Source organism: Leopardus geoffroyi, chromosome C3, assembly GCF_018350155.1.
Source record: "Leopardus geoffroyi isolate Oge1 chromosome C3, O.geoffroyi_Oge1_pat1.0, whole genome shotgun sequence".
Taxonomy (NCBI): Eukaryota; Metazoa; Chordata; class Mammalia; order Carnivora; family Felidae; genus Leopardus; species Leopardus geoffroyi.
In genome coordinates this window covers 52,756,135-52,780,652 of record NC_059338.1, presented here as the reverse complement: position 1 = coordinate 52,780,652, position 24,518 = coordinate 52,756,135, and the positions used below count along the sequence as shown (strand labels likewise).

Here is a 24,518-nt window from a genome sequence, read left to right as displayed (position 1 = left end):
AATTTAAAAATAGAGTTACCTTATCCAGCAATTCCATTTCTAGGCATTTATTTGAAGACAACAAACAAACAAAACTAACTGAAAAAGATATATTCATTCTTTTTATTTGCAGCATTATTTATAATAGCTAAGATATGAAAACAACCTTAGTGTCCATATATGGATGAGTGGATAAAGAAAGTATGGTATATATATACAATGGAATATTATCAGACCATCGAAAACAATGAAATCTTGCCATTTGCAACAAGGTGGATGGCCCTTGAGAGCATCATGCTAAGTGAAATAAGTTACAGAAAGACAAATACCATATGATCTCACTTACATATGGAATCTAAAAATAAATGAAAAATAAAACAAGCTCATAGATACAGAGAACATATTGATGGTTGTCAAAGGTGGGAGGTGGGCTAAATGTGTGAAGGAAGTCAAAAGGTACAAAGTTCCAGTTATAAATAAATCATGGGGGTATAGTATATGTAGTATACAGTAATGTGACTATAATTAATAATACTGTATTGCATATTTGAAAGTTATTAAGAAAATAGATCTTAAAAGTTCTCATCACAAGAAAAAATTGTAATTGTAGTAAAATAGGCTTATTGTGTGATCATTTTGTAGTATATACAGATATCAAATCATTATGGTGTATACCTGATAATAATATAACATTATTATATTTTGTATGTTATATGTTAATTATACTTCAATAAAAATAAAATGCTTCCACTTCCAAAAAAAGAAACGACAGTTGTTCTAAAGGGGAATTACTGGCAGGCAGGTAAAAAAGATTAGAAAATGCTTTTCATGTACTTTTGATTTGGTTTTTTGATACCTCAATACAAGAGAACCAAAAGATCCCTGGATTTCTTTATCATTTTATCATTATGTACATCAAATAGATTATCTTTCCATTTAAGTCCTGTTGAAAAAGGATATCAACTGTATTGGCCCCCAAATTCCTCATGCCCCTTCATAGTAAATCCTATCTATGCCTGACCTCAGGTAACCATTTATCTTCTTTCTGCCATTATAGTTTCCAGTTTTCTATAATTTTATAATTTTATAAATAGATCATACAGTATATACTTCTGGCTTCTTTCATGCAGCATAATGCCTCTGAGATTGATCCATGTGGTTGAGTGTTTTGGTAGTCCATTCTTTTGTATTCCTGGGTAGTATTCTATTACAACCCCACCAATTTTGATGTCATATTTTATTACTATTATATATATGGTGATATCCTTGACCCATTGTATTTGGTGACTTTTAGGTTATTTTTTGTTATTGATCTATCTTAATTTTACTATGGTCAAAGAACATGCTCTGTGTGTTTTAACACTTCTGAAATTTTTTGAGACTTGCTTTCTGATTCTAAATATGTAATCATGCTTTTCCAATCTTTTTATAACTTCTTTCTTCTCCTGTTTTGTCAGTTACTGATAAAATTGTGCTAACATTCCCAACTATGAATCTGAGCTTGTCTGTTATTCCTTTAATTTTGTCGAGTTATGCTTTATGTATTTTTATGTTATTATTTATGTTATTAAGTGCATACAAATTTAGTGTTAATGTGTCTTCGTATTGAATAACCTTATCATCATTATAAAATGTCTTTCTTATTGCTAGTATGTACTTTGATAGAAGTCTGACCAAATTAGCTTCATTTTGCATTGTATAACTTTCAGTATCCTCTTACTTTCAATTGAGTTCTTATATTTAAGAAGTCTCTCCTTTAAGCATCTTATAATTGAACTTTGTTATTTTCACTAGCTCTCCAATTATTTTTTAATTGGGGTATTGGGTATATTTACATTTAATGAACTTATGTATTTAATTTTAAACTTACTATATCACTGTTTTCTATTATGTTTCATCTGTTTTTTCTCTTTTTTTTACCCTCATTTTCTACTTTAAACTCTGTAACTATTACATAGTTTGCATACTTTAATGGTTACCCTAGGGATCACAACAGGCATTCTTGATGTATTAGAATACACCTAAGTGAGTACTTGGATCACTTCTGTATAATGCAAGAACCTTACATCTCTTTAACTTCATATATTTTTGGTTCATTGTCCTATTATTATCATGTATTTAATCCTGTACATGCATCAATACCCACCTATGCCCACACACAGGGTATTATTTTTTTTGTATTTTAAACTATCCATATTCATTTAGACTTCCTGTTTATCCATTCTTATGCTCTTCATTTCCTCCTTCATTGCCTGCTTCCATCTGGGATTGTTTTCCTTCTTCTTCAAGTTTTTTTTTCCTTTTAATTTTCATTCTTTTTTTTTTTAAGCATAATAATGATTTCAGGAATAGAATTTAGTGATTCATCACTTACATATAACACCCAGTGCTCATCCCAGCAAGTGCCCTCCTTAATGCCCATTGCCCATTTAGCCCATCGCCCCACCCAGCACCCTGCCAGCAACCCTCAGTTTGTTCTCTGTATTTAAGAGTCTCTTATGGTTTATCTCCCCCTCTCATTTTTGCTTCCCTTCCCCATGTTCATCTGTTTTGTTTCTTAAATTCCACATGTGAGTGAAATCATATGATATTTATCTTTCTCTGAGTTATTTCACTTAGTATAACACACTCTATTTCCATCCACGTTATTGCAAATGGCAAGATTTCATTCTTTTTGAGCACTGAGTAATATTCCATTGTGTGTGTATGTATGTATGTATGTGTAGACACATACACACATAGCACATCTTCTTTATACATTTATCAGTTGATGGGCATTTGGGCTCTTTCCATACTTTAGCTATTGTTGATAGTACTGCTATAAACATTGGAGTACATGTGCCCCTTCAAAACAGCACACCTGCATCCTTTGGATAAATACCTCATAGTGCAATTGCTGGGTTGTAGGGTAGTTCTATTTTTAATTTTTTAAGGAACCTCCATACTGTTTTCCAGAGTGGCTGCACCAGTTTGCATTCCCACCAGCAGTGGAAAAGAGATCCTCTTTCTCTGCATCCTTGCCAACATCTGTTGTTGCCTGAGGTGTTAAGTTGAGCCATTCTGGCAGATGTGAGGTAGTGTATCATTGTAGTTTTGATTTGTATTTCCCTGATAATGAGTGATGTGTGGAGCATCTTTTTATGTGTCTCTTAGCCACCTGGATGTCTTCTTGGGAAAAGTGTTTACTCATGTCTTTTGCCCATTTGTTCAATGGATTGTTTGTGTTTTGGGTGTTGAGTTTCAGAAGTTCTTTATAGATTTTGGATACTAACCCTTTGTCTGATATGTCATTTGCAGATATCTTCTCCCATTCTGTCAGTTGCCTTTTAGTTTTGTTGATTGTTTCCTTTGCTGTGCAGAAGCTTTTTATTTTGATGAGGTCCTCATTAGTTCATTTTTGCTTTTGTTTCCCTTCCCTCCGGAGACATGTTGAGTAAGAAGTTGCTGCGGCCAAGATCAAAGAGGTTTCTGCCTGCTTTCTCCTTGAGGATTTTGATGGCTTCCTGTCTTACGTTTAGGTCTTTCATCCATTTTGAGTTTATTTTTGTGTGTGGTGTAAGAACGTGGTCCAGGTTCATTCTTCTGCATGTTGCTGTCCAGTTTTCCCAGCACCACTTGCTGAAGACACTGTCTTTATTCCATTGGATATTCTTTCCTGCTTTGTCAAAGATTAGTTGGCCATGTGTTTGTGGGTCCATTTCTGGGTTCTCTATTCTGTTCCATTGATCTGAGTGTCTGCTCTTATGCCAGTACCATAGTGTCTTGATGATTAGAATTTTGTAATACAGATTGAAGTCCAGGATTGTGATGCCTCCAGCTTTGGTTTTCTTTTTCAAGATTGTTTTGGCTATTCAGGGTCTTTTCTGGTTCCATACAAATTTTAGAATTGTTTGTTCTAGCTCTGTGAAGAATGCTGGTGTCATTTTGATAGGGATTACACTGAATATGTAGATGGCTTTGGATAGTATTGACATTTTAACCATATTTGTTCTTCCAATCCATGAGCATGGATTGAGGAAGTTTTTAATATTTCCTTAGTAAAAATCTGCTAGTGAAACTTACTGCATTTCTTTTATTTGTGTGAGGGTCTTATTATTTTGTCTTTATTTTGGAAAGATTGTCATTTGATATGGAGTTCTAGGTTGAGATGGGGTTTTGCCTACCATTTTAAAGATGTTATTCTATTGTCTGTAGGCCTTCATCATTTCTGTTGAAATATGGCTGTGAATCTTATGTTTGTTTTCTTTTTTAATATAATACATCTTTTCTCTCTGCTCTAAAATTTTTTGGTTTATCTTTGGTTTTTCAACAATTTTTTGTTTTTTGTTTTTTGTTTTTGTAATAATGTGCCCTCGTTCTGATTTTCTTTATATTTGTACTGCTTGGAGTTCGTTATTGAATATGTGGCTTGACTTCATTATTGAGTATGTGGCTTGACTTAGTCTGTCACTTTTAGGAAATGCTCAGCCAGTATCTCTCTAAATTCTATTTGGCCTTGCTCCTTTATTCTGGACTTCCAAGTATTCATATTTTACTGTGTCACTTATGTCTTCATTTTATGTTTCTATCTGCCCTTTGTGTCTTCATCTGGATATTTTTTACTAATCTTCTCTCTACTCTACTGCAGTCTTAATTTTGGTTGTTTTATTTTTCAGTTCTGGAATTTTTATTTGATTCTTTTTAAAAATAGATTCCATTCTCCTTTGTAAGTTTTTTTTTCCTATTTTCTTGTACAGATTAATCATAGGTATTTTATTTTATTTTATTTTTTAAATGTTTGTTTATTTTTGAGAGAGATTGAGACAGAGCATGAGTAGGGGAAGGGCAGAGAGAGAGAGGGAGACATAGAATCTGAAACAGGCTCCCGGCTCTGAGCTGTCAGCACAGAGTCTGACATAGGGCTCAAACTCAGCAATGGTGAGATCATGACCTAGGCCGAAGTCAGACACTTAACCGACTGAGCCACCCACGTACCCCAAATCATAGGTATTTTAAAGTCCAAGTCTGATAAAGTCTAATATCTCATCACCTGTTCATATATTACTATTATCTCTTGATTTTTATTTTCTCATATTTTCTTTCATGCTTGGTTATTTTTAATAGAAATCTGGATTTTGTATGTGAAAAATTATATAAGGCTTTGAATGATTTTACTCCAAAGATTTAGTATTTTTCTGGTAGGAAGATAGAGTATAATGGATCCATTTGACACAGTGTGTACTATCTTTTGCTTCATGGGTGAGACCTTCCAGCATTTCAGCTAAAAGCCTGAGGTATTTATTAGAAATCTTCCTCTTTGGTGGGCTCCACATCTTAACTTTCTGTGTCCTTGACACTATGAGACCACTGAAATCTCTGCTTAGTTGTTTTTAATATTGTTGCAGACCACTTTTTCCAAAAATTTCCCCTTCTATGAAATATTATTTTGCTCCTGTGAGGAGATATGAGAGATCACATTTTCATAATGTTCCCCTTAAACTTTTCGTTAGATAAGTGTTCATTAATAGTTTCAGATTTTCTGTGGGAGAGGGGAAATAGTCACTGATCCTCTTGTTTACAGTGGAATAAAGATGGTACTAGATTTGCATACTGATAAATCTTAATCTCTGAGGGTAAGAGTTTCATTTAGTTTCCCTGCCCTTAAATCACTCATTTTCCATTTTTTATTTTAGGCAAATTGTCTACTTCTTCATTGCCAAGGACAGTTATGTTTATAGCCATTTAGAACAGCAAATGTATGCTCATACATATACATACACATATAAAAGAAATTTTAGCAACTTAAAGTTGGAAAGCTTCACAGTGTGTGTTTGTGTGTATATAGGGGTTAACTTCATGCTTAGCTTTTGCTTATAGTATTTCAAAAACATTTTTTTATTAGTATCATTAAATCATACATGAGGGACTATTTTTGGGTGGGGTCTTTTTTTTTGTTCCTGTTATTATACATATTAAATAGGACAGACTTTTTATGGGTCAGAGCTCAACTGGGAAGATATGATGTTATTTTAAATATGGATTTTTCTTCTGAAACTGTAACAATAAAAGGTTAGGTTTGTGAAGCTGGAGTCCTGGGAGGAGAATGAATGATTTGTAATGCTCTTGAAAGTGTCTGAAAAGTTTTTAAAAATTTCTTTATGTGCTTGGTCCCATAAGAGCTTTTCTGAAATAGCTTTGTAGTTTCTGTGGAACCCGTAGTCTTTCAACTGAAAGGCTAATTGAAGCCATCACACCATTACTAGAATAAGGAAGAGAAAGAGTAGGATTATGAGGATGATAAAAATGTGTAAAATTAGAATACAGGGATTGGTGTGTATCCTAAGGGTTTGATTATAGTCATTCTCTTTCAAAAACAACATTATTCTTTGAGAAAAGAAGAAAAGTAAGATTACTTTTTAAAATAGAAAAGAAAAAACTAACCTGCAAAGACATAACACAAGGAGCCTTCAAATAAAATGCTACTCATGGTTTCCTGAATTTATGATTTTTCTCAAAATAGAGATCTCTATACTAAATTCAAATGCCTTAAATATCCCAAACAATAAACTCACATATATTCCTGAGTGGATTAGTTACAAGATTATGGGGACTTATTTCCTGTTTACTAATTGTTATCCAGTTGGCAATATCTTTACAACTTTGAAGCCTCCTCCTTAACCAGACCTTTTCCTGCATCTTTTAAAGACCAAGGAAGGGTGTGAATCTGAATTGCTTTCCACCTCCTTCCCATCTGTCCAAATCTTACTAGCCCACTTCCCTTGTGAAGCTTGTTCTACCCACTTCTACCCACAGTGATTTATAGATTAAAAATACTCTAGAAAGTTTAGATGATTATTATGGATTATGTTTGAACATTGTCTGATTAATTTCATTTAAGTGTTTTCTTCAGCGTGTTCAGTCTTTGAGGGAAGAGGGTTCTCTCTGACATTTTCTTTTTCTTTGTTTTAGAGAGCAGAGTGCAGTACTGGCTACATGATGTAATATAATTAACTCTGTGCTGTTGACTTGATGAAACTGTGTTATTCCAGGTCCTCTCAGAAGCTTGTCACCAAAACAGGATTAAATGTGTAAGCAGTGTATTAGGGGAGATGCCTGTAAGAGAAAATGGAGACGCTGGGAGAGCCATTGGACTACAATGTTAGTCTGACCCCAAGGGAAGAAGATAGGAAGTAAGATTAGGTAGAAGTGTCTTGGAGTGTAGTGCACTTATAAGGAATGTTTGGCAAGGCCAATGGGAGTCCTTGGCTAAGTTGTGTGTGGGGTCCCACTTCTCCCAGAAGCTGGCCTGCTTAATGTCTTGTTGTGTTCAGTCGTTGGCTGGGAGTATACCCTGGGAAGTGTGGCCTTAGTACAAATGTTAGGATGGATTTCAGGACATACCAGTTGGCAACTTGGACCAATTATGTTTTCTGCTGTTGGAGATTAGACAGGTTCATTTTCATGGTCACCAAACAGATATTTTAAATGAGAATGTAATGTATATAAACACTACAAGAGCTCTCTCTACAGTTTTTTCTTCTATAAAATAATTTTGTTTATAATAATTACTCAACGTAAGCTCTTTAAAGAGCAAGGATGTTGTTTTTCTTTATTTTATAGAGTTCCTTTTTGCTGTCCTTCATGTATCATTTTTTTTTTAAAAATCAAAAGTCCAAAGATATAAACTAAACACTCTGGGTAATTTCCCATAATCATACGGTAGTTTACTTATAATAGGGGCATTAAATGTTTTCTTAGGTATATGATAGTCTAGCTATTTTACATTTCCTTTTTTTAAATGAGTATATCAGTTCACTTTTAAATTGTTGCCAAGGGCTTTATTTTTTTTTTTCAAGTGTTATAGAAAAGGAAACTTACATCTAGGAATTTTGCCAGCTATGTTAGATAAGAAAATTGCTTTGTGAGTGAATATTTGTGAGTACATCTAGTTTTCTATGTTTATATTTGCCAGAGTTTATATTATTTCATATCAGGGAATCTATTTTTGGAGCTTATGTTAATACTCTTCTTTTTGCCAGCATATAGGATAAACTTAATAACTTTTTTTAAGCCCCAATTTTTTATTATTAGAATCAACAGACAAAATTATTCTGAATTTATTTATATATGTATGTATACATCCATATTTCCATATATTTTTATTTTTTATTTATTTTTTTTTTTAATTTTTTTTTTTTCAACGTTTATTTATTTTTGGGACAGAGAGAGACAGAGCATGAACGGGGGAGGGGCAGAGAGAGAGGGAGACACAGAATCGGAAACAGGCTCCAGGCTCTGAGCCATCAGCCCAGAGCCCGACGCGGGGCTCGAACTCACGGACCGCGAGATCGTGACCTGGCTGAAGTCGGACGCTCAACCGACTGCGCCACCCAGGCGCCCCACCATATATTTTTAAAGAATGTCAAACTTACAGGAAAGTTGCAAGTACATAATTTTGTTTTCCTATAGTGTTTAGGAGTGGTTTGCCAACATGATGCTGCATCACCCCCAAATACTTGAGGATGTTTTCAAAGAAGCAAGAATATTCTCTTGTAATGAAACATCCAAATCAAAAAGGAACATCGATGTACTGCTACAACCCAAGCCTTAGACTTCATTCAGGTTTCACTAGCTGTCCACATAATGTCCTTTACAGAAAAAAGGACCTAGGTCAGAATCATACCTTTCTATTAGTTGACATCTTCTTGACATCTGGAATAGTTTCTCACTCCTTCCTTCATTTGGTACTTGTGAAGATTATAGCCCAGTCATTTTTTGAAATGTCCCTCAATTTGGGTTTGTCTGATGTTTCCTCATGGTTGGACTCAAGTTATACATTTTTGGCAAGAGTAACACAAAAGAAACATCTCATCTCCTCCTCTCAGGTAGCACACAGCTGCAGGTTTTCCCATAATTGGTGGTCACTTTGAAAAAAATTTTTTTTAATGTTTATTTCTGAGACAGAGACAGAGCACGAGTGGGGGAGGGGCAGAGAGAGAGAGAGGGAGTCACAGAATCAGAAGCAGGCTCCAGGCTCTGAGCTGTCAGCACAGAGCCCGAATTGGGGCTTGAACTCACAAACCGTGAGATCATGACCTGAGCTGATGATGGTCACTTTGATCACATAAATAAGGTGTTGTTGACCAGACTTCTCCACTGTGAAGTTTCTCTTTTACCCTTTGCAATTAAGAAATATTTTGGGGGTGGAGTAATAATTATATAAACTTACCTTCTTCATCAGACTTTGCATTTATTTATTTGTGTGTGTGTGTATATACAGGATGTATACACACACACACACACACATATTATATTCAGATAGACTCATCAATTCTCATTTTATTCAGTGTATTACTAACTCTCTTACTATAATTATTTGTTTTGGTGCTCAGATTGTTCCCAACTGGACGGTGGGAGACCTTCAAGCTGGCGTTTTGGCATATCCTATCATTCTCTGAGCACTGCCTTTCTTTCTGGCCCAAAAAGATGCTCCAGGCTTTCTTTGCCCCAGAACTAGACCATTTCTCTAAGGATCCCTCCTTTCTTTAGTTAAAAATGGTAGAAAATCAAGATTTCTACACTAGGTGTATTCACTGATATTAGGATGAGTTACTCACAAGTCATCTCACCGGACAGAGCTAAGAAATATATATGTGCGTGTGAATATGTGTATAGACACATATATGCATGTCTGTATACAGTTTTTTCAGTATTTTTAATGAAATAATTCACATACTATAAAATGCATCCCTTGAAATAAGTGTACATTTTAGTGGTTTTTAGTATATTCATGAAGTTATGCAACCATCATCACTATTAAGTTCTAGAACATTCCACCACTTTAAAAGGAAACCTGTATCCGTTAGAAGTCACTCTCCAGCATCCCTACTCTCAGCCTCTGGCAATCAATAATCCACTTTCTCTTTCTGTGGATTTGCTAGGTTTTGTTGTTTTTGTTGTAGTAGTTTGGTGACTTTTGTGAACTAATTATATAAAGTCTATTCTTTGTCATGTGTGGCCACTGACGTCTCTGCTTGGTCGTTAGCTAATGATTAGAAAGAGGTTTGCTTATATTTCCTAGAACCCGTAACTTTCCCACTCTTTGCCAAGGGGCTCTGTGGATGTGCTTAGGCATACTTTTATTATTCAGCTAACTGGGTGACAATTCTATTTTACCTTCACTTCCTGCTTGTGCAGAGCCTCAATCAATGTCAGCCAGAAATGAGAGCCTAAAGCCTTCTCATGCCTTTTCTGAGCTTACCCAAAGCTTTGGGCACCTGTACAGTTTACACATGGATGTGGCCCTCTATATTCTCAGAAATAAGTCTGAGTTTTTCAAAGACCTTATGGACATCTCATTCTGTAGCTTTTTCCTTTTAAACCTTTTGGTTAAGTCTGTTGTCTGCTCTAACTTTTATCTACCACCTGAAGGCAGTCATAAAATTAAACAATCACTTGTAATTGTTTTTGACAAATGCCCTGGGGAAAGGGCTTTTTACACTGGGTGAGTCTTGCAAGTGGTCTTTGGCGAACCACCACACAGGTCTAACAATGCTCATTCTCTGCAAATGATTCTTTGCAGGATTTGTAGCCATCCCCTTTTGCTCCTGATGGTGTCCAGGATGCTTGTTTTCACTGCAAAAGCAAGGTGTTAGTTTTCAAGGTCATCAAGGGGCTGCAGAGGTAGAGCTAAGGGAAGTTAAAAAATGCCACAAAGTTCACTGTCCTTACTGAGATTCGGTCGTTTTTCTGTAATAAATGTTCCTCAGGTTGCTGTAAATCTTAGGTCAATTTCCAGAGCACTAGAAAAGCTGATTGTAACGATTTTTGCTATCTTTCCTGCTGTTATGGAGGAGCACATTTGTAGAGATCCTTACTCTGCCTTTTTTGCTGATGTCACTGCCCATATTTGTTTTTATACCTTTTTACATATGTTGAAAATTAGGGATTCACAGGAATACTTTTTCAATTTCTTTTTTTTTTTTCTTTTTTTTTTTTTTTTTCAACGTTTATTTATTTTTGGGACAGAGAGAGACAGAGCATGAACGGGGGAGGGGCAGAGAGAGAGGGAGACACAGAATCGGAAACAGGCTCCAGGCTCTGAGCCATCAGCCCAGAGCCTGATGCGGGGCTCGAACTCACGGACCGCGAGATCGTGACCTGGCTGAAGTCGGACGCCCAACCGACTGCGCCACCCAGGCGCCCCTACTTTTTCAATTTCAATTAAATATCAGCAAATGAATTCTACTGTTCTTTTTCCTGTATTTGTTAACTCCCTTCTCTAATAATGAAAAAACCTAGTTCTCATTATTTTTCATGTATTTATCCATTTGATCAATATCCTGTATGTAACCAGCTTCCCATTGCTGTGGCCTCTCCTGTCTTGCACAGATGGCCTCTTTACAGTGGTCAGGCTCTAACATCCCATGTGTGTCACTCCATTGATTCCTTATTCTTGGCCATCCGCTTCCCCACATGGATGGCCTCATCATCCTGGTTAGAGTATAATGTCGGACCACCCTTCTGTGTCATGCTTATCTTGCTTTGCCTGATGGCTTCTGGAAGGAAATGGGAAGTTTGACTACTTTTTAATAAAACAAGAATCCATAAGCATTGTAATGGTGAGTGAGACCTCATCCAGACAGCTCCATACTCATCCTGATGATGGTTCAAATGGGATATATGGAAGAAGGACATTGTAGTCCTCCTTGTCACCAGCCTGTCATTGCTACTATTATTCACCTCATGTTGTGCCCAGGCGCTGTTTAATCCTCAGGCAAGTTTATACAGTGGTTTCTATTTTTACCTTTGTGTTACAGACGAAGATAATCTGCTCCCCTTTATCACAGAAGGCCTCAAAAGATCTGTCTATACCTGCTCTAACCAGTTTCTCTCCTCCAACTATTTACTAAACCCATTTCAGTCAGGATTTCACTTGTATTACTTTATTGAAGATGATCTTGTCAGAAGACAAACATATTCCAAATCATAAAACATCATCATCTTAGTTAATAGTAACTCCATTCTTCCCATTGCTCAGGCTAGAAACCTTGCATCGTTTTTGACTCTCCTTTCTTTCTCTTACACTTAAGTTGAGAAAGTGTTAGCTACCACTAGAAGCAGAGGTCCCAGGATGTCAACCCACTGCATAGTTTGCCAAGTGTTGAGGTTACTAAGAAAGACACAGCTCACACAGCCACTGGATGGAGCAATACTTTCCCCTCATAGAAAAAAGAGCAAGGTCAACTTCAGTAGTGAGTGTCAGTCCTCCAAGATGCCTATCACAGGGAGATGGTCTGCATGCACCTCTTCTGTGCTGCAGAAGAAAGAGCCCATTCCCTCCTCGTAGAGACTATGGATAACTGTGGGGTTGACCAGGTGCCATATGACATACACACTTATAAAGAAGTATGCATCAAGCCTGGAATCGGGAAAGATGACCAAACAAGGTGATAAGCCCAGCACAGGGAGTAAGAGCTCCTTACCTCCATGTGAGAAAATATCCCAGGGCTGCAGCATACTCTTTTGCAACCGTGCAAAGGTCAACAGGTTGTGCAGGACTGTCTTTCACAACACATCTCATCCATTAGGAAATCTTATTGGCTCTATCCTCAAAATACGTCCGGAAACTGCATCTCAGTACTTCCACTGTAGCCACCCTGGTCCAAAACTACAGCTGTCCACCTGGTTTTTCTGTTTCATTCATTTTTAAAGCTTAAGTCCTTACAGAGGTTTACAAGGTTGTAAACTTCACGTATGACTGTTCTCTGCATCTTGAACTCTGTCCTAGTCACACACATGCCAGGCTTGCTCCCCCATCAGAGCCCTTGCACCAACTGTTCCCTCTGCTCGGAACACCCCTCCCAGAGATCTGTCTGCATGGCTTGCTCTTCTGCCTGTCTTGACTTCTTGCTCCAGTGTTACTTGCCCAGTACTGTCTGCCCTAACCCCCCTCTTACGCTTGCAGTGTCCTCTGAGTCCAGCATTCCTCAGCCCCTTCCCCTGTGTTACGTTTTGCCACTGCACTTACCTTCACACTTACTTACACTGTTGTCTTTTTCCAATAAAAAAAACAAGCTTTGTGAGAGCAGGTGTTTTGTCCATTTTGTTCACTGCTTAGACCAGTCTTTCAAAAAAACTCTCGACAAATATTTGTTGCCTCAAAGTGTTTGAAACTTAGGGAAGTTAACTAATTATTGTAAGAGGCAGAGGTGGAATTTGAAGTGTTTGGCATTCAGATCCACTATTAGAAAACTTGCAAGTAAATTTTTTAACGAACAATGATTTTATAACACTTTACCATAAAAAGCTACTGTCCTGGGTCCTATAGTTAGGGGCCAGTTTTATAGTTTGGAAGCGAATCTGAGAGCCTCATAACCATATTGCTTTTATAGGAAAACACATGCCGAATTTCAAAGAAAATACTGGTAAATGAACTGTTGATTACTATGGACTATCTGTACTGAATTCTAAAGGAATAGGAAGATATGTCATTCATAATGACTCTAAAGGCTTGGAGGAAAAGGAATACGATGAGGAATATTTGGTACTGAAAATTTTTATAAAAATACTGATTTAGTCCCAAATTTTAAAACTTTAAATTGTCGTGTGAGAATACATCTACATTACCTTTTCATTTACTTGGTATTTCTAATGTTTATGACCCTTCTTAAAACTAATTATTCATTATTCTAATCACTAAAAATTTTGGTTTTGTTCATGAAAAACATTTTATATTGATTTGCTTTTTGTGGGCTAATTCAGAAATAAATGATGTCAACTTAATTCTAGATATCAGTGTGTGTTCATTCCCAAAGATGTATTTATATATTTCTAAGATATATAGATAAATACAATTAGATACAGATGTTATCTAAGAGGGTACACACACACACACACACACACACACACACATATGCACACACACACAGTAGATCTCCATTTTTCATAGATTCCATATTTGCCTATTCATCAAGATTTATTTGTAACCCCCAAATCAGTACCGTTGGTATTTTTGTGATCATTGATTGATGTACCTCTCCACTGTGTAGAAAATTTGAGACCTGATGTATATATTCCAAAGTTCACATGATGAAACCAGGTAATTGTCTGTCTTCTCGTTTCAACTCTCATTCTATAAATAAGAGTTCTTTTTTGAAGTTTAGTACCTCATTTTTGTGCTTTTTGTGATTCTGGTGTTGGTGATTGTGCTGTTTAAAATGGCCACCAAGCGTAGTGAAGTGCTGTCTAGCAATGCCAAGCACAAAACACAAGAAGGCCATGACATACCATATGGAAAATATGTGTGTTCGTTAAGCTTTGTTGAGTGGTAGTGATGTTGCCCATGATTTCAATATGAACTAATGAACAATAAGTATCAAATAAAGTGTCTTTAAATAGAAATACACATAGACATAAAACAAGGTTATGGTGGATTGATTGACCAGGGGCTCCCAGAAGCCTAATCCTCTGTTTCCCCCTTTGGGGCATCGATTCAGTATCTGCTAATTCAGTGTTCACAGCAACTTTATAGAGCAAACAGCTGCAAGAAATGAGAATCTACTGTGCATAGGTATAATTTTCTCCAAGAAGAGTAGTTTCCAATGGTTATCTACCTCACTATTTTATTTTATTTTATTTTATTTTTTTACCTCACTATTTTAATCACCTATATTGAACTCCAGCGGAGCCTTGGTATATGTTTTTCATATATCTGTTTTCTAGAGATGTCACCCAATTTGAAATCTTATCACAAATCATCAACTGGAAAATTACTAATAAGTAGTAAGCTTTTAAAAATTTTAGTTAGATGTTTAAAATTATGAAATATACATTCAAATGAGAAAACATGATTTGTATTTCTGAGTTTTAAAAGTCAATAATAGAAGTAACATCCTTGTGCCAACAGCTTAGGAAATACAGTATTACCAATATCTTTGGATACTTCCAGGTGTCTTCTCAGAGTCAGTCTTCCTCCACCCCACCAGAGTCAGCCACTCTCCTAAATTTGGTGATTACCATTCTTCTACCTTCTTTAAATAAACCCACATCTCTGATTAGTTTATGACTATGTACTGAATACAACACAGAAAGAAAAATTTATGTTTTATCATTAAGTTCTGCGGTTGCTCACCCGAACTCTGCCACATTTGTCAATAATCACTAAGATCCAGAGTCTACATAGTAAGAGTAGCTAAGACCTCGAGATCCGAAGCCAGGCTGCCTGAGTTTGAATTCTAGCCTGCTGCTTACTAACTGGGTGACCCTGGGCAAGTAATTTAGCTTTTTGTGCCTCTGTTCCTTCTTCTCTAAAATGGATGTATTGGGGCGCCTGGGTGGCTCAGTCGGTTAAGCGTCTGACTTCAGCTCAGGTCATGATCTTGTGGTGTGTGAGTTCGAGCCCCACATTGGGCTCTGTGCTGACAGCTCAGAGCCTGGAGCCTGCTTTGGATTCTGTGTCTTCCTTTCTCTCTGACCCTCCCCCACTTGTGCTCTCTCTCTCTCTCTCTCAAAAATAAATTAAAAATGTGAAAAAAAACTTTTTTAATGGATATATTAATAGTACTTAATTCAGAGGGTTTTTGTTAAGGATTAAATACATTTATATAAACACCTAGAACAATGGGCAGCAATTATCAATAAATGTTAGTGGCTATTTTACGGTCAGAGAAATTAATGCTAAAGGATTCTTTGCAAAGCCATGTGTGTTAAGTGCTATATTAAATAATCTTTTCTCTAAAGGTTACCCTAATTTCTTTTAGACAGCCGGGTGTCTTACGGTTCTTGTCACTCTGTGACGTCTTTTCATTTAGCTTTTCGTGGCACTATTTAAACATAGTTTTTCCTTGGTATCTCTTTTTGTCTCTTAGATTGTATGAGAACAGATCTCTTTTTAGTCTATAAATAAACTTATTTCCACATATTTTACACTTGGTTGTTTCCATGACATACTCGTTTAAGGGCTCTTGGTGCCAAGAACAGTCCAAAGGCTGGTTTGTTTGTTTTGATTTCATTTTGGCAGAAGCTCATTGCAGGTAGTAGATGAAACTGTTTGTCTATCAGTAGCCAGTTCATCAGCAAATATATCAGTTCCTTTAGCACTGCCAAGAGCTAAATAGGGATATGTTTCAGAAGTTTGATCCTCTCTTGTATGCCCACATCACAGCCTCTCTGGCTTCTTAGAGTACATGTTCTGATTTCCTTTTCATTTTTTCCTGTGAATCTGAGCTTCCTTCCTCTTTACCTATAAGTGTGTTTGTGTGATGAAATAGACAATAGATACCTGTATGTTATCCATTCCTGGGACAAAAGAGAACTGTCATTCTGTGTTTCCTGCATCAACCTAGTAAAGATTTGTGTGTGAGAGAGTATTTTGGGAGAAAGAAGATTGTAGATTAATCTTTAGACATAATTTAGCTGTAAGACTAAAATTTTCCCTAATGTTTTTAAGGTAATTCAAGATCAGTACTGGTTATTGTGTGTGTGTTTGGGTTGGTAAAGAAAGTCCCACTACCGGGTGGGAAATTATTTTCAAAGTTAGCATCCCACACTTAAAAAAAAAAAATCAAGTGTTTTCTATATTTATTTGATAAAGAAGAACTTACATTTATAGATAAATGTTAGCACCAACTAGATTATGCCTTACAAATATCATTTGTTATGTCTAAGTTCTAGCCTGTAGTGAGCATGTTAATAAATATATTACATAGAGAAATTAAAAGTTCTCCTTCCCTAAACCCAGAAGTCATAGATTGAAAAAGATTAAACAAGAATCAAGATTTGTCAAAATGTCATCAAGAATTGTCATTTCTCTTGAGACTGTGGAGTCTTATCCCCCAACCCTTTTGACCCCCAAGGCAAATCAGAAGATAGGCCCTTCCATCGTTTATGGACCCAAATGCATAAATGTCTAAGTAGAATAATTCTGCACAGAGTGAGTCTAAATGATTGTCTTAGTCTCTTCAGGCTGCTGTAACGAAAATAGCATTCACTGGGTAGCTTGAACAACAATTTGTTTCCCATAATTCTTGAGGCTGGGAAATTCAAGATCAAGGTGCTGGTAGATTCAGTGTGTGGTATGGGCTTGCTTCCTGGTTCGTAGATGGCCGTCCTCTTGCTGTGTCCTCACATGACAGAAGAGACAAGGGAACACTCTGGGATCTTTTTTATAAGGACGCTAATCCCATTCACGAGAGCTCTACCTCCTGACCTTATCACCACTGGATGGCCCCATGTCCCAGTACCATCACATTTTGGATTAGATTTCAACATATGAATTTGGGGGGTGGGGGGGGATATAATACAGGTGTTAAGCATACAGGCTCTGTATTTAAACAGATTTGGGTTGAAATCCTGGCTCTAGCTTTGTGTCTCTGTCCAAGTTGTTTACTTTCTCTAAACCTGCTTCTCTTATCTCATATGCTTTGTGTGAATTGATTGAGAACACAGAAAAGCATTTAGCACAGTATCTGGCCCATAATAGAGGCTCTCTCGTGCCTTTGTACATGCCTTTCCCCTGCAGCATGCCTAAGGAATCTCCGTATTCTTCCTTCAAGCTTGTGAGGCCAAGTCGGCAGCAGTTCTGGTCCCATCCCTTTTTTTTTCTTTTGTAAGATTAAAACAACATCGCCTCGTGTTATGTCTTTCTTGCCTTTAACTCTGCTTCTTACACGATGATTTGGCTGCTCACCCTTTCCCTCTGAGCTCCCACCTCTCTGGCAGCGCTTCTCTCACTGTGCCTGGTTTCACTGCACACACCGAATCAATCCTTCCACGAGGCTCTGAGCTGAGGTGCATGGACCATGTCTTTTCATCGTTGCATCCACCTCACAAAGCACAGTATTTAATTACATAATAGATGCTCAGTAAATAGTGGCTTGCTGAATGAATATACAAAGTACTCTTGGGAACCCCGCCAGAAAAGTGGGCTGTAGTTCAGACCAGAGAGCAGAGACAGGGTGCAGCCACAGATTGTTTTCCCCCAAAACTGTTATGACAATGTTCAAATATATTTAAAAAAATTGCAAAGAATTGTACAGGAAACATCCACCAACTCACCACCTGGGTTCTACAGTTAATATTTTGTTACATTTTCTTGATCACTTATCTGTCGATCCATCTACCTGCTATTCAAATGATCAATCCCTTTTAATATTTTCAGGCATTTGAAAGTAAATTGCCTTTATATGTCTTTATACCTTATGGCTAATAGTGCAGCAGGTGTATTATTAGCTAGAGCTCAATATTTGCTAACAGTTTTCCTTTGCAGGTACAACTTCTTATCAGTGAAGTGTACAAATACTAGGAGTGCCGTTTCATTAATTTTGACAAATGCAAACTTGTGTCCAAGACATTGAAGCTTCATCATGTGTTCGCAGTTCATCCCTGACCCTTCCCCCAGAAGCAATCTTTGTTTTGATTTTTTTAACCCTGGATCACTTTGACTTGTACAACTTTATGTTAGTGGAACCATGGAGGAGAATCATTTTCATGTGAGATGTAGTTCACACAGCGTAATAGTTCTAAGATTCTTCCATGCTACAGGTATAAGTAAGTGATTTGTCACTTTTTTTTCTTGCTGAGGGAGGAGTGTTTCATTGTATGAATATACCATGTTTATACGCTTCCCTGCTACGGGATACCTGAGGCTGCTTACAGTTTGGGGCTATAATAAATAAACCTGTTAGGAATATATCTCAACTGTCTATCAGTCTTTGTTGTATACATTTGCCTTCATTTCTCTTGGGTAAATACGTAGATATGGAATTGCTGAGTCATAGGGTAGGTGTATATTTAGTTTTCTAGAAAACTGTCAATTTTACAAAGTAGTTTTACTATTTTACACTCCTACCAACAGTGTTTGAGAATCCAAGGATACTGACATTTAGTGTATTGGCCTTTTTATTTTAGTTTCTGGTGGCTACATAGTAATATCTCACAGTGGTTCTCATTTCATTTTAATTTATTGTCTAATGATGTTGAACACTTGGCCATGGTCTTACTGGCCATTCATAGATAACCCTTTGCGAAATGTCTCTTCGGATCTTTTGTTTTTAAAATTGAGTTGTTCGACATTGAGCTGTAGAAGACCTTTATGTACGTGTTGCAAGACTTTTTCCAGATATGTTTGCAAATATTTTCCCAGTCTGTGGTTTACCTATTTATTTTTTTAACAGTGTCTTTTCATCATTAGAGGTTTTTAAAATTTTGATAATATATCAGTTTATTCTTTTATAGTTAGCACTTCTGTGTCCTGGTTAAAAAAAACCTTTGCCTTTACCAAATTACAAAGATATTTTGTGTTTTCATTGAGTAGCTTTATAGTTTTAGTTTTATGTTTAGAACTGTGATAAGTCTGAAATTAATTTTGTGTGTGAAGTAAGGTAGGGATCCAAGTTCATTATTTTCCTCATATAGATATCCAACTATTTGAGCATGTTTATTGAAACAATTTTCATATACTTGCAAGTTGATACATATAAACAATTTTATTTTCCTCATTGTATTATCTTGGTAACTTTGCTGGAATCAAATAATTTTATAAGCGTGCCTGTACTTCTAGGCTTTTTGTTGTTTACTGATTATTTGTCTACCCTTCTGTCAGTTTTATACTATCTTGAATATTGTAGTTTTACAGTGAGTATAGTAAGGGCTTCTCTCCTGTTATTCTTTGTTCCAGAATTTCCACCCCCCACTTTATAGCTTTTTCTCCAATCTGTTCTCTGGGTCTTCTAGCCAATAAGACTACTGTTTTATATCCAAGTTTTAGCCATCCGATGCAGTAGCCCTGGTGCCTGATGTTTCGCAAAAGCCATAAAGAATGGGAATTTTACCCAGTGTCGTTCCCTTCTTCCAAGTTTATTCTCCCCGCTAAGTTTCTGACTGCTTTTGTTTAGCTCTTCAGTGTCTTCAGGTAGCTGTTTTATATAATTGTCCAGACACAGTTTAAATTTGTTGCCAGAGGGAAGATTGGTCCAGTAGGAGCTGCTACTCCATTACAGAAGTGGTGTAGAGACGGTTTTTAAAAGTCGGACAGAGCAAGCATCTGGCCAGAGATGCACTTAAAGTGAGGAATGGGGAGAGATTTGGTGCAAAGGGAGGCAAGTTTCGAATAAAGGGAGAGGATTCAGTTCACCTCAGTTAGAGAAGGCTTATACTAAAGCCAAAACAGTGCTTGGAAGGACTCCAAGGATATGAACTTGCTAGAATGCTGTTTTTTAAACTGTGAATCATAAAATCAATTTAGCAAGTGGTGTCTGAAAAGTCATTTTTGCTTCTAACCTAACTAAGAACCATAAAACAAGTAGAAAGTAAGATCATTGCATTACTGATGTGCACTTTTAGCCTCAGCTCTCTAGTTAAAGAATAGTCTGTGGAGTCACTGAATTCATACCTTCTCTGTCTGATGTATCATGGACCTTTATTTTCTGTTAGAGTTTTCTTGTAACACAAATGAGCATATAAACAGCACACTTCTCAGTAAACATTAACTATCCCTCAGTAAATAGATCAAACATTTGTTAAAATGATGTCAGGGTCAGTGAAGCATGGGCGGCTTTTGGAGATCCACAGTTTTAAAGAATCCTCAGCTGACATCTTTCATGGGGAAGGGGAAGCCTTGAAAATATATTTGCCATTCTGTAACATGCTGTCTCCTCAACAAAGCCCAGAGTTCCTTGTTCCTTGTTCATGAAAAAGGAAATGACAGAGCACCATCAGCAATGCTCCAAATTGGGATAGAATTAGAACCTTTTCCCTCTTTCTTCCTTTTTTGTTCCTTTTTCTTTTCTCTCTGTCTGTAATCCTTCTTCCAGTCCCTAATACACACACCCATGAGCTCTGGATAAAAGTACAAATTAAGCAATCAGAACTATAACTGTATAAATCAAAGAAAATTAAATAAAAGGATGCTAATGCATCTTTCAATTCTTAAAATTAGGCAGAGCTCTGGAAATTGGTGATAATGAAGAAAAAGCTCCTTTCAGATTCATTAGGTAATGTTTCCATGATCCAATTTTTCTCTCATTAGAAGAGAGTGTGATAATATCATCATTAGCAGAAGAAGGTTAAGAGAGAACAATAGTACTTCAAAAGACATCATTAGGAGGGTGAAAAAGGCAGGGCACAGACTAGGGGAAAATATTGGTAACACACGTGTCTGGCAGTGACTCGTAAACAGAATGTATCAAGAATTCCCATGAATCAACAGTAATAAGACAAACAACCTAATGAAACAAGTGGGCAAGAGCTTGAAGAGAGTGTCACAAAGGAATATATATCAGTTGCCTAAAAGTACGTGATGGTACACCCTACATCTTTAGCCATCAGGGAAATGCGAATTAAAACCGTAGGAATTAATAAAGAGAAAGAGACTGGCAGTATCAAGTATTGACAAGGATGTGAAGCATTAAATATTCATAGTTTGCTGGTGTGGGTGTGAAAACTGAGTTACAACCACTTGGACAGACACTTTGGCAACTTGTTATAAACAAGTTAAACAGACACTTGTCATTTCAACCTTGAACTTCCACCCCTAGGTATTTACCTAAAGAGAATGAAAATCTATATCCATGAAAAACCCTTGTGTATAGATAGCAGCTTTATTCTTACTGACCAAAAACAAAGAAGCCCAAATGTTCATCAGTGAGAGAACGGATAAACAGATTGTGGTATATTTACACAGTAGAATAGTACTCATCAATGAAGAGGAATGACCTGCTAATGTACACAACCACATGGAAGAATCTCAGAAACATTATACTGAGTAAAAGAAGCCAGACACGAAAGAGTTTATATTAAATGGTTACATTTGCATGAGAGTGTTTAAAAAAAATCAAAGCTAATAATATGTTGTGAGAAAAACCAGATCAGGGGTTGCCTAGGGGAGGTGGTTTGACTGCAAAGAGGCATGAGGGATGTTATGGAATGATGGAAATATTCTTTAATATTATGGGGTTACATAAGTGACCCAGTTCAAGGAATTGTGTGACTAATGTATGCTTTTCACTGAATACAAACTCTATTTCAAGAAAGTTGTTTTCTTTTGTTTTTTTTTTAATTAAAAAATGTTTCAAATCCGGTACTTTAACTACCTTGGCATATGGGAGCTACTACACTTCCCCTCCTCCCAGTGGTGACTCTTCCTAGTAATTTTGATAACCACTGCCCTGGACAGAGACAGTTTTTAGACTTACAGAATCATAATGCATTGTATTAAATGCATTAAATAGAAATCCCCTCACTAAAATGAAGCACAACACATAGATGGGATACATGGGATGGGATACATATCCAGGATTCAAACAGCACCATCGGTATATTTGTCTTTGCATTAGAACTCCACAACTACTCTAGAATCTACCCACCCTCTTCTACCCTTTGCTCCTGCCTTCCATGGTCTCATTTGCCTGACTATAAACCGTAATGGATCTTTGAAAAGTAGGTGTTCTGAATATCTCTTTATTCCAAATTCTGAAGATGAACCTGGAGATAATGGGGCATTTAGAATTGCTTTAGAAACTATATAGCATCTTTGAGGATCCCACTGTGCTAATGATTCACACATTTAAGTTGCAATCGTGGTGCACAGCCTAGGGACAAGTTCAAGTAGTAGCCTGATGTTAACGTACATTAAAATCTGTGAATATTTACAGTATTTCTTTCTCTGCGTCTTTTCTCTAGGCCTACTCTGTCTACGATGAAGACATTGGGTACTGTCAGGGACAGTCCTTTCTTGCTGCTGTATTGCTGCTGCATGTAAGTAATTTTCCATGTGATAAATGGCATGGTGCTTCCAAGTTTATTTTATTTTCTACTTGGTTTTCTTCTTCCTTCCCATTTTCCATTTATCTGATGGAGATTACACATGGCATATCTTTTTTAAAATGTACCTTTGGTGATAAAGTAAGAGATCTGATGTCAAGTACAGGACGGTTTCTCAATTGAATTAATATTGCTAGCAAGAAGGGAATAAATTGCTTATCTGGAGTTATTTTTAAAGAGAACCCTCTAGAAATAAAGAAGTCAGTGTAACTGCTCAAATATGAGCAGGACTAGGACCATTATGAAGGAATATGGCAAGGAAGTCTTCTCTTTTCTGCAGTTTATTTTTGTATACTCTCTTTCCTCTCAGTCACCTTCATTTAACAGAACATTTATTGATCATCGGTCTGTCAGTGCTGGGCTAGGAAGTGCAGTTACAAATATGAATAATTTATTATTTGTGTTCTGGAAGGCCTCATAGTTCAGGGTGGGACACCAGTATTATAGGCACATACTTATTCTTTTTATTCTTTTTATGTGTCTTTATGGATTTTTCTGACGGTCACTAAAGACCTTATAGTATGCTAAGTAAAAGCAATACACAGAGTAAGAGCACAGAAAGGAGAATTACCCAACCCAGCTCTGCCAGAACTTTCAGGAAAGACTTTCTGGAGGAGATGGTAACCTTGCCAAGACATAAATAATTTAGGTTGGGAAAGGGGGGGAGTAGAGATAGCTAAACACGAACATGAACAAATGCATGGAAACACATAAGGGCACAGCATATAAAGGGAACAATATGAAATTACAGTTTTTGTTCAGTTACTGTCGGAAAATGTATGCTAGGAAGAAGTATGAGGTAAAAATGGTTAGATGGGCAGGGACCAGGGGTGCCTGGGTGGCTCAGTCGGTTAAGTGTCTGACTTCAGCTCAGGTCATGATCTCACAGTTTGTGAATTTGAGCCCTGCGTTGGGCTCTGTGCTGACAGCTCAGAGCCTGGAGCCTGCTTTGGATTCTGTGTCTCCATCTCTCTGCCCTCCCTTCTCTCTCTCTCTCTCTCTCTCTCTCTCTCTCTCAAATAAATAAACATTAAAAAAAATTTTTTAATAAAAAGATGGGCAGGGACCAAATTATAAAGACTCTAATCATGTCAAGAAATGTGGGCTTTATTCTAAAGCTAAGGAGGTGCCATTGATCAGTTTGAAACAAGGGAAAGATAGTGAGATGTTCATTTCAGATAAATTCTTCTTATACCTTGTAGAGGGTAATTGAAGGGAGCAAGCAGGAGCAGAGAGACCAGTTAGGAAATATCAGTCTAAATGAGAGATGTCGAGAGCCAGAGAAAAAGAAGCAGAATAAGAAGCATGCAGGAGGCAAATTGGTTAAGTTTTATGGAAGGATTAACAAAGGAAGAGTCAAAAGTAATATGTCTAATTTTCTAGCTTTGGTGACTGAATTACTTGGATTTTTAGCTGAGAAAGAAAATAACATCCATTGAGATTGAATGGAGAAAAATGATTAGGAGTTGATGATGAATTTTGTTTTGAATTCTTTGGGTTTGGGATATTTTGGGGACATCTGAGTGAAGCTGTCCGCCAACCAGTTGGATGCTGGAGACTGATGCTGGAGGGAAAATCATTGCTGAAATCATGAGAGTAGATGAGATCATCTAAGAAAAATAGAGTAAAACAGTATAGAGCCCAAGAACTGAATTCCAGATATTGAAAGGATTGATGAGGAGGAGGAATTCTTGGCGGATTTTTGATTTCCAGGAAGGAAGAAGCAGTGCCGTCACATG

General features: G+C 36.8%; 1 protein-coding gene across 9 annotated transcripts in view; it reads left to right on the top strand.

The window, feature by feature from the left end:
• The window catches only part of RABGAP1L (RAB GTPase activating protein 1 like), a 767,496-nt gene that overhangs the window by 446,985 nt on the left and 295,993 nt on the right, over positions 1–24,518 (top strand). For all 9 annotated transcript variants that reach the window (XM_045452833.1, XM_045452836.1, XM_045452834.1 and 6 more), the window contains one exon: positions 22,639–22,713. In XM_045452833.1, the coding sequence (XP_045308789.1) occupies positions 22,639–22,713 (75 nt within the window). The remainder of the gene's footprint in view (positions 1–22,638; positions 22,714–24,518) is intronic.